Below are 11,772 nucleotides of genomic sequence, written 5' to 3'. Positions count from 1 at the left end.
GGCGGACACCCCACTGTTGAATGTGAATTGAAATTTTAAAAATATGACATATTCAGATTAAAATTTAATGACGGAATAATATTTATTACTGGTAAAACAAACATCAAAGATGTGGCTTGCAAGTTATTAATTACAGGATTCAATTCTTGATTTTACGTAATTTCTTTCTCAATAAAATGCAGGATAGGTGGCATATTGAAATTTTACCATTTGACTAATATAGCGAACGCTAAATTGCAAACTGTACCGGTATTGAAAAACAATGTGATATACGGTACTGTAACACCTTCGGTACCTATTTTTTTTAAATAATGACACAAATAATTATAAAAACAATCGACATTACTTAATCAGCATTAAGATGTGTTTATAGGCCCACATTTATTAAATTTATAATTATACTTACTATAATTTTAATTATTTTTTTGTAGCCGCTTCCTGTTCTTCATGTTTTTAGTTATACCCTATGTTTAGCCAATCTTTTAATAATGGATGAATTAATTCCCCCATGCATTAACTATAGTAATGCTTTCATACAGTCCACCACTTGGTCATTCATTGTTCTCTCTTATCACTGTTTATCTGTATATATAGGCCTATCATTAATCCTTTATAGTATGCCGACTTGCTTTCGACTTAACTATCGTATATATATAAGTATATAAGTATATATATACATATATATACATGTATATATTTATATATATATATATATCATGATTTACTATTATATCATTTCTATTACTATGTATTAAAATTGCCGCCATTATTATTTTTATTATTGTTATTATTAATTTTATTATATTATTACTTCTATTATTTTGATCATAGCCGTCACTATATGACACATTTCTTGTAATTTTATTAAGTGCTCTTTTTATTTACCATTATATCATTTCTATTACTATATTACTATTACTGTCTATGCAGAGGATTTAACTAATTTGGTCAATGAGGCTTTGCTTGAATTCCAAAGCTATTTATTTAATTAATTAACAAGGATCCATATGATACACCCTCTTCTTATAAGCATTTGACGACAAGGCACAATCGCTGGAGATACTTTTTTTTTCTATAGGCCCAATATATAAGTGATTTCACAATAGTAATAAAATGTAATGATCTGGTAATATAATCTGTGTATTTACTGAAGTCCTTCTGAATCAATAGCTATAATACGGTATTGATGTTGTGAATATTAATATTTGATTTTTCACCTGTAGTAGACTTATTATTAGACAGGTATCATTTTATATAATACTGAAAATTGTTAACTATTTCTAACTACAATATTTATATGATTTTAAATATAAACAAAGTGTGATTTAGCTGAAATTAATGCAAATTTGCCTTAAACTCAAAAACAAATTCATACTTCCAGTGATGCTATCAATGTATTTTAGTTTTGTTTGATTGATTTTCTGTCATAAAATCTGTTCATAAAAATAGGCCTGGTATTTCTGATAGGTTCGAAGAAAATTATGTACAGTTTGGGGATATAGTACATCACCAATAGCAAATAATTCAGAAGTAAGATAAAGGTGGCATCAATAGTTTGTGTTCGAGTACCAGAACCTGGCAGAAAATGGGCAGAAGTAGAGACACACAACAGAATGCACATCGTAAACATAATAAACCAGAGTAGGCGAGTGTCTTGGAATCGCTTCGGCAACAATCTTGCTCGAAACGAGAAGATACTGCAAACTGTTGACAAAATTACTTGAAATATGCTTACTGTTAAGAATTTGGTATCAGAGGTTTTACAAAATACTGGCAATATACGAATGTATGAAAAATCTTTATCAACCTCACTAGGGTCTAGGGACTCATAGAAAATGTTGTAAATAAAATGCAAGCATGTCAGAATAAAAACGGCGAACCATGATTTATAGAACCAGGTCTTAGATGAAATTATTACATTTGCATTGAACAATTTGCGAATTATGTAAAGTTTAGCACAGAAAACACTGATAATAAATGTTACATGAAGCCCTGCAACAATAGATTTCAGTTTACAACTTATGTCAGTAGGGTAACCAATGTAAAAAAACACGGTCTGAAAACCAAGAGCAAGTGCAGCTGCTATAGCGTAGCTATGTGTTTTACTAGAAGCCATTACCAACGGTGTGTCTCTTTTCCAGTAAAACATCAGTCCCGACGCCACCGATGCTGTACTACCAAAGATGCAGAGTACACTTAAGGCTACGGCAGTGTTGCTATTGTAGTCAAAGATATCCGGAACCTTTGGCAAACATTGCGTGTTCGCATCGTTTGAGTATGTTTCATGTGAGCAATCAACACATTCCGACGAATCTAAAAAAATAGAAATTAAAACAATTTATGCAATTTTATAACAATTTCGTAAATATAAATTTGAGTAATTTAATACATTGTATTAGCATCATTAGCTTAAGAATAATAAAACCTACTAATTTTTGTAGATTTGGTCTTAGGAGGACACCGGAGACATATAAAACAGCACGTTTGTCCACCGGCATATCTCGTCCTGCCTCCAGGTGGACAATCTGGACTACAGCGTCCCTTCGGTACCTATTTTTTTTAAATAATGACACAAATAATTATAAAAACAATCGACATTACTTAATCAGCATTATAGATTATTAATTACTGATTCATGATTATGAATTTATCATCATCATTTTAATTTTAAAAAAAATCATAATTATCATAACTAACATCATCACCAATATCAACAATAACAACAACAAAGTCCAATCCTGTCAAAGTTCGTAGCTGTCACCGGTTTACCGGGGAGCTCAACCTTTATCAAGGAAAAAAGGAAGTTATACTGTACTGTCCGAGCTACAGTACCACGCCTCGAACATTTTGAGAAAGCGATATAAATCCAACTGCATTATTATGTCCCAGTGCGCCAATGAGAGTATGTTCGGGAAAAGCAACAAAGGGTAAAAACAGTACATGTAGAGAAAATGAAGAGAACAGAAAACATGTTGCCGTCAAATTCATTTACTAAAATTGAGCTCGTCATCATCGTTTACAACATTATCATTATCATCAATAATTGCATGTATGTGATTTCAGGCTCTTGCTAACGTTATGTTTTTTCCGGAAAATGTACATTATATTTTATTTGATAAATGATGATTTATTGATAAAATGATTGTTAACTGTAAAATATACAAGCTGGAATACAGTTTTTTGAAAAATAAAAAAATGTCAAAAGAAAATCATTGTATATTGTTAAAATAATAATTAAAATAATAATAATAGAAAATAGTTATGCCCAATTTTAAAAAGTAAATATCAATGTCATACCTTTCCGCCAGTACGATTCCACCTTATTGCGGTGCCGTTGATATAAAAAATAGGTTCACCACTGCTATTAGTTTTGTAGAAGCCTACAGTAACATCTTCAGTTTCTCCTTCATTATTTATATGGGTATTTCGATATATATAAGAGGGTCTGACGTCACAGTTCTCAGTAAATTGATAGAAACTTCCATTATTGTCAGTGAAATTTGCATTCTGAAGATAGCCCATTAATTGCCACGGGTATAGCTCGTTAATTTTTGGACAGCCATCTTCTAATATGGAAATGTTTTTTGTGCAAGATTCAACATCTTGCAATGCTCTAGCGATTGCCTGTATAGCTAAATATGTAGTATATGTGACGTAGTCCATTTTAGGTTCTAACCATTCATTTATATCAAAATTACTAAGCTCATTCACATATTTTTGTGAACACAAATCACAAGACTCGTTCAGCTTTAGTATTTCTTTGCATAACCATTCCTGAAAATCATGACTAGATAATGTGGAGTTATTTCGTTCAACGGCATCGCATACAGATTTATACCTAAGCAGTCTATGTATACGGTGATTTTTAACGTCAACTCCTATTATAGAAGCAACTACATTGTATTTATAGAACTCAGCAGCTCGATCCGCCCAACCCTCCGATGCAATCCACACACAGGCTAGATGGAATAAATAAAAAAAAAACATGGAATGTAGCAAAAAGTTACAAATTGTAATAATAATAATAATAATAATATCCTAATAATGATAATGATACAATGATGATTCACAGATGATGATGATTATGAACGAATGACGAATCATTAATGACTAATTACGACACTACCTCCTAGTGACCACTTGGAGCGACCACTGCCATACCAATATGGTAGTCGTAATTAACATAACAATATTGTAAATTATTTCATGAGAAAAACGTTTATACCAATATTGAGGATCTACACTATAAGAAAACATCTTCTTGTTGCATGTAAGACCCAGAGGAAAACAATTACGATAATAAAAATAAAAAAGATACACGATTAAGTAAACAAATTACCTAATAAATCATATGACAAAATACAGAAACAAAGAGAATAGTAACAGTACATCATACAAAGACCTAATCATTGTATAATGAAATAAAATTATTTTTGAAGATTAATCGAGAAGATTTAGGAGATTTAAAGCTTTTGAAGTAGTCATCAAGTCCATTTCACAATATTCTGAAACTTTAAGTCGAACAAATGACATAACAAGATGCTATGGTTTGCAGAGACTACTTAAAATTTACTTGTGAGATTTAGTGTAAGTTGAAAAGAGTTTGGATATAATAATAATAGTAATAATAATAATACTGTTTTATATATATATATATATATATATATTTCTTTATAACCTTTTATTATATTCAATCCAATCCAATCCAACATATAAAAGTATAACTTTTGCTATTTTTAAATTATTCGGAAAGTGATCTGAAGTAAAATAGCAGTTTTTACAAAATGTTAATTGATTTATGAGGTAAAGGGCAACTTGTTTAATTGTTAAAAATGAAACATTATCTCATCCAGATCGTTTATTGGGATAGAACTTATATGTATAATTGTGATTACCTCTTCGTCACTAACAGGGTAAATAAATAAGGAAGCTACGAGTGGTGTTGTTAAATATGATGTGATCGGGCCAATGTTGGAATATGGCATGGCAGGAGTAAGACAAGGTAGTATGAATCTGAGAGTAATAATTGTTAAATGAATCACATTTTGGGTGGGGGGATTTTAATATTTCAGAACCATCGTTAATTAATGTGGCAAATGTTTGGTGTATTTCCCAGGATTTAAATCTGAGTTTATTACGTTCCATATCTTTTTTAAGGCTTCCTTTATTACGATAAAATTTGGTTTTAAAAAATCTCATTTTAGCAGTTCGACAGAGTTTAATATAAAGATTTTTATAGCTTATGAATTTTTCTTTATGTTGGACACTTTGTGATTTAATAAACTTATTATAAAGTTTTTGCTACTTTTGATAAGGTGGTCATCAAGATTGTTGGATGTTGGTATGATAGGTTGTATGTTTCAGTTTGAGGTATTTGTTTACAAGATGCTTATTATAAATTTTATAAAATTTATTAAGGGATAAATAAAAATATAGAAATAAAAATAAAAAGTAGATAAAGGGTTGGACTGATATACATTTGAACAATTTTCTCAATTATATCACTATTAAATGCTCGTATAAGCGCAGCAGCAAACATGATTTTTTTTCAAGCGCCGCTAAGAAAGATAATACTACACTTTGTGTAATGAAAAAGGGTTTTAATTCAATGTATACAGTGTCAAAATGAATAAATAATACAATGAAGACACAATCATTTCCTTAGTTTGTTTACGATGATAGAAGAATAGAGGCCTCCTGAACTACTGGGATACGTGAAATAGGTAACATGGGAAGCGGCATTGAAAGCGCCACGCCAATAGGTCTTTTTTTTATAAGTGCAACTCTCAAATAAGCGCCACTCTCGAATTAGCGCCGCACTGAATTTCCAAAAATGTTATAAGCGCTCGGCGCTTATTCGAGCATTTACGGTATCTCTAATGAAATATACCAATTAACGTCGTCAACTACATTTTGATTTAGCTAATTGTTGTCATCTGTCATTATGGAAATAGGCAGATGATCTGATACATTAAAAATTAAAACACCAGAGTAAATTCTGTGATTAATTATGTTTGTATTAATATAATCAGTAAGAGTTACCGAAGTAAGTGTAATCCTAGTTGGTTTAGGAATTGTTGGATAAAAGAAAAGAAAAAATAGTAGGTAAATATAATTATTTATGGAACTATGCTGTTGTGTTAAATTCAATATTTATGTCACCCTGTTTAATGGCATTTTTTATTTTATTTGGAGGTAATGTTGTTTAAAATCAAATTAATTTCATCAGTGAAGTGTTTAGTTTTCTCCTCAGGTTTCCCAACTATAGTATTTTTCTTATGAATAATAATTAATAAGCCTATTCATATGGGAGAGAAAGCGATAAATCATATCAGATTTTAAAATTACGATTATTTTTTAACAATTATTTTTAATTACAGATTTTCTATTTTGCACGAAAAACGAATAATTTATTAAGAATGGATTCTGTGTAGTATTATTTAACCACGTCTCGGATAGACCATGGAAAAGTTCAAATTTAGTGAATATAAAAAGTGAAGTAAGAATCTTTTGTTTGATAAACTTCTAATATTTAAATGAAAAAGTGAGAGTTTGTCATTATATGATTTTTCAAATTTGTCATTAAATTTATTAATATTAAAGTGTTAAAAACCACCCAGTGGACATGAAATGGAGTTCAACTGATTAACAAGATTATCTGACTGTCCAAGTTATCGAATACAGTGTTAGTAAGGGATTATCTAAAAATTGTGCTAGTTGTGTCATTATTTACAACAGTGCTGGATTAATGGAACAGTGAGAAAATTATATTCTATTACCTTAGTTTCCGGCGGTCCACACCCTTGACCACTGCCGAGGGATTTTAAGTGACACTACCCCCTTCCCCATCCCCTCCACTTACGACATCGAGGATATCCCCCCTCCAAGTTCCCGGGGACATCGGATTACCCTTTCGGAAATTCCTGGCACCACTCCTAGACTCATGGTAACTGGGATCTTGCCCACAGTAGAATACGCATGACCCACCGGCGTGTGGATATGCCTTGTGCTCACCAAACATTTTCCTTCCTACTAAATAGTTAACGGCAGTTTCCCCTGGTGGAATAAAATAATGCCACCAAAGGCGGATCAGCTACTCGGTAGGATATATCCAACAACATCGACAAACTCACCAACCTCTAGTCGTGGTCAGCATGGTGTAAAGGCCTATGTTCCACATAGCTATAAAGCAGATTTGGAAGTATAACCAAAACTATAGGCCTAATCCACAGCATTAATTAAGTCAACAACCGAGAGAGCGATTACCACGGAGAGAGATTTTTTAAATTGTCAGTGACATTGTAAATACATACTTTTGATTGTGAATATATAAGTCAAAGGTCGAAGTTCACATAATATATGGTAAATGTCGAGGAAAAATAATAGGCGGTTGACGTTTTTTATAAGGATATATATGACATATATTATACTACGAATATTTACGGTGCTTTCTTTTTAAGCGTAATGCCTACTCACAGGCAGTGAATTTTTCCCCTTAATCAGCTCATAATATTAAAGCATATTTGCAATGTAGCGAGGCTTAATTCATGTAAAATGTTGGCTTAATTTGAATATCTTAGAACTTAAAATCTTTTTTTTAAAATTTAATTTGACCCTGAACCTCTAAAATATTTAAAATTAATTATTCTTTTCAAATCTTGACTTTTCTGGATCATTTAGAAATTTGACATTTTATCAATGATCTTTGAACCTTAAAATTTTAAAGATATATTATATTAAAACCTTATTGACAATGTCATTTTAATAAATTCGTGTGAGAGATTTGGGCAAAAATTAAACATTTCGGAAAATAATTTTCCTTTCATGAATTTTGACTTTCAACCTAAAAAAAATATTTACTTTCATATGTTACAGGAACCATCGTTGTGCAACTTGGGCTTGTTCAGACCATTTTTAATCTCTATATCAAAAATTATAAATATTTTTTAAAAAATGCCCCAACCATCATTAATGTGAAATTTGGTTTTAATGGAAAATGTACATAAGTCCTTTACAAATGTTAATGATGATCTACAATTTTTGTAGACAAGATTTTAGAAATTGTTCATAAATATGCAGAGCTAAAAAATAAACGTGTTAGAAATAAAAATAGTCTTTGGCTTACAGCAAATTTAATACTAAAAAAAAAGAGCTAGTAAAGAAAATATTCCCCAATTATGAAATGAATACAGAAAATTAAATAATTAAGTAAATCATGAAATCAAGAAATTTAAACAGGAATATTTCACTGAACAATTACACATTAAAGATTCTAAAACTACTAATTATTTACTTTTGATTTTGATAATCAACTTATTAATTGGTTTTTTAATTATTTAAATAATGGTATACACACTACTAATATCAATAATGTCAACCCTTACAATGCAATAGTCCTTATGACCACAATGATCAATACTCGGACCACTTATTTTTATTCATTATGATAATGATTTACCAAAATCTGTTTTTAATGCAAGTATAAGTATGTATGTTGATGATACTGCCTTATATTATGCTGCAAAAAACATAAACGATGCAATAAACAAATTAAATGATGATATTAACAATGTGAAATTATGATAGCAAGTAACAAATTAAGCTAAAATGTTTAAAAAAAAAACTAAAATTTTATGATACTTCTCAAAAATTAAATAAGCTGTCTAACTTGAATATAGATGGTTCAAAACTACAAAAATACAATCAATGTAAGCATTTAGGTGTTATCATTGATGACAATTTAAAGTGGCATAAACAAATTGATCATGTAAAGAATAAAGTACTATCTGGAATCTACTACCTCAAAAAATGCAGTGAAATTTCCCCCCAAAATATCCAAACAATAATATAAATCTGTCGTATCCCACCATTTTGACTATTGCAATGTTGTATGGAGTCGTAACCAAACATTTAGAAATAAACTCCAAGTACTACATAGAGCAGCAAAATAATAACGCCAAATTCCAGGTATGATTGCAGTTCACGGGCACCTAAGGGACTTAAATTGACCGCATTTAGAAAAAAAAACAGTGTATCAATGAAACATTAACAATGTATAACATAATGAACAATTTAGCACCATCCTACTTAAGAAACCGGTTTCATGGACGTGAACATATATGAAACAATGTCAAATGACAACATAAACTTACATAAACCAAAGACAGAATATAAAAAGGAGCTTTTCCTATCATGGGGCAGAAATCTTGAATAACCTAAACAATATAAAACATTTTGCAACAACTGTTCCTAATATTTATACTTTCAAAAGACTAACAAATAACTGACAGGATAAATAACAAAAAAAACTTTAAACTGTTCTACATTGTCATGACATCACTTTTTAGTTTTTATAATTTAAAAAAAAGTACAGACAGATAAGCCTTCACAAAGGAAATTGTATTCAATGTATTATAACTTACGTCTGATCCTAAGCTCATCTGCTATGCTGAAAAATTCGTGGAGATTTATAACGGATGATGTATAGAAGTATACTACTTCTATATTGTTTGTGTGGTTCATTATTTTAAAAAACCGCTCAACATTTTCACTATAGTTATACCTATTTGTTTGTATGTAAACGTGGAAGGCAACACATATATTTCGGTATCGGGCTTCTTCCACGATTCCCCGGAGGCCATTTTGACCATAATCGTCATCAACTGCCACAATTCCGATCCATTTCCAGTCAAAATACGAAGACAATTCCACCAAAGCTTTAATCTGGTGACGGTCGCTAGGTATAGTGCGAAAAGTAGTGCGGTAGTCTTTCTTCTGCTTAAAAAACGTATCGCTGGTGGAGTACGCAGCAATCGTCGGTATATTATAAAGAGATGATAGATGTCCGATTCGAATAAAGTTTTCTGAAGTCGCACCTACCACTATCACCTTGGGATTTGCACTATTCGTAAGGTTGAGCATTCGTTCCGCACTGGCTACTGGAGAACTGCAATACTGTCTTTCGACATAAATAATCTCAGTTGAAAGGTTCGAGCTACTGTTGATTTCTTCAACAGCAAATCGCGCTGCAGCAGAGGATAAAAAGAATGCAATGTGAAAATCTTTGCATCTTTCAAATGGTTCTCCATATATCCATGATGAATTGATTACCTCCGAGTGCTCATAAGGACAGAATAGTCCTCCTACAACAAAAGTGTGGTTCTTTTGTTTCTTCAGATATTCTTCGCCTCTTCCGGATCCAAAGAAAATAATGATGGCAATTAAAAGTAACATTTTTATTACAGGAGCCAGTAAAATTTGAGATGTGTTCATTGCTGTGGCTCTATGTCCTCTACGAACTATCACAGTAGCATCATAAGTTAAGTTAATCGTGAAGGAAGTAGCCGAGTATTACAGTTAGATCCAAGTAATACAGTTTCAATTTCTAAATGAGTAATATAACCAAAAATGTTGTAACCACTATTTATAATGTTTTCATATTTTTGATCTCTTATTTGTTGAAATATCATATTTCTGTTGTGATTTATTTCTGTTATTATTATTAGGCCTATTATTATTATTATTATTATTATTACACCGGAATGTCTACGTTTCAATACTCATGCATCAAATGGCATTTTTGTACACCTCCCTAGAAGCTAAAAAGTGATTCTTATAGACAAGGCTATAATTGAGATAGGTGCCACTTGGAGAGGTAGAAATTATCATGTGGTTTTTCTAGACCAGTTTTTTATGGGGAATCAGAATATGTGAGGTAAAAAGGGTGTAACCTGAGAACTTTCGCGTGAGGGCGCTTATTTTCAAAATGGCCGCCAAAATCCAATAAACTACATATATATGGGTAAAATAAGCACAGAAGAGGTAGGTTTGACCAACTTTTGAATATGTAATGATAGGAGTAAAGTATAACTAGCTAAAGTTATTAATGTGAAGATTTCGGGAGGCAATTGAGGGCGCTTTTTAAAATGGCGGCCAAAATTAAATAACAATTTAACAGCAGCTTCAATACCCTAGATAAATTTGTTTAATTTACAAAATATGAATGTAATAACTGCTGTTGACTTTTTAAACCCAAAACAACATATTTTAGGGGTGTAAGCTAACTCACTTTTGAAAATGTAAGTAACAATTCCCCCTTATATTAGCCCTTTTCTGTTTTGAAGAATTGAAAATATCACCAGAATCTTAAAAAAATTCCAGCTTCCTTACAAATATCCGGTTGTTTTTCATTATTTCTGTGTGCTATACAAGCTATTCCAGACAACTACCATAATTTTCATGTATGAAGAAGGCATCAATTCATCTACTACAAATTTGTCCTGTAGTGTTTAACAGTGTAGCCCTATGTTGAGTAATAATCTTCAGGTATTGCTTTTATCACTGCAATCTAAAAGTCTTCGTATTCATCGTATGAACAATTCTTGGACTTCCGCGGGAATTTCTGTTAACATGGTGGCAACAATGATATGTCAGTGATCTTGTCTCTGCAAAAATTTCTATTGAACATGTAAATTGCTTGATTTACACTTTTCTCCTTAACTCCAAGCAGCAGTGAGACACAATCTTGTTCTTCAGACAACTTTTGTCGCAGAACATAAAACCCCGAAGTTGCTGAAAGTTCCAACAAACTCAGTTTATGATTACAGAAGCTACGTTTTCCTTTACGAAAGAAAGCTGGGGTGTATGCATTATTGGATTTCGTGCTTCTGTAGTCAAAGGCAAAGTTTTGTTGACACTTTCTGCAACTTTAAAGTTTTAGATGTTCTGTCACAAAAGATGTCTGAAGAACTTGAAGACTGCGGCATGGAGTTA

General features: G+C 31.4%; 1 protein-coding gene across 1 annotated transcript; it reads right to left on the bottom strand.

Moving 5' to 3' along the window:
- Positions 1–1,980: 1,980 nt before the first annotated feature.
- LOC117124844 (extracellular calcium-sensing receptor-like) lies at positions 1,981–10,233 on the bottom strand. The gene is made up of 5 exons (XM_033271182.1): positions 9,423–10,233; positions 3,298–3,959; positions 2,430–2,550; positions 2,120–2,313; positions 1,981–1,992 (listed from the first exon to the last, which is right to left on the bottom strand). Exons 1-5 carry the CDS (start codon positions 10,231–10,233, stop codon positions 1,981–1,983), a joined length of 1,800 nt encoding a protein of 599 aa, XP_033127073.1.
- Positions 10,234–11,772: the final 1,539 nt, after the last annotated feature.

This window comes from Anneissia japonica, unplaced genomic scaffold (genome assembly GCF_011630105.1).
Source record: "Anneissia japonica isolate Jap-2015-1 unplaced genomic scaffold, ASM1163010v1 scaffold652_len952628_cov199, whole genome shotgun sequence".
Classification (NCBI taxonomy): Eukaryota; Metazoa; Echinodermata; class Crinoidea; order Comatulida; family Comatulidae; genus Anneissia; species Anneissia japonica.
Note: the sequence above shows the minus strand (reverse complement) of the source record. Positions and strands in the feature narration are given on the sequence as shown.

Excerpts from the sequence above, each read along its gene's own strand:
- LOC117124844 (XM_033271182.1), bottom strand. The coding sequence starts at position 10,233 with ATGTTACTTTTAATTGCCATCATTATTTTCTTTGGATCCGGAAGAGGC. Across the intron at positions 2,551-3,297 it reads GGAATCGTACTGGCGGAAAG|GTACCGAAGGGACGCTGTAG; the intron begins GTATGACATTGA and ends TAAAAAAAATAG. Across the intron at positions 2,314-2,429 it reads GACCAAATCTACAAAAATTA|ATTCGTCGGAATGTGTTGAT; the intron begins GTAGGTTTTATT and ends CTATTTTTTTAG.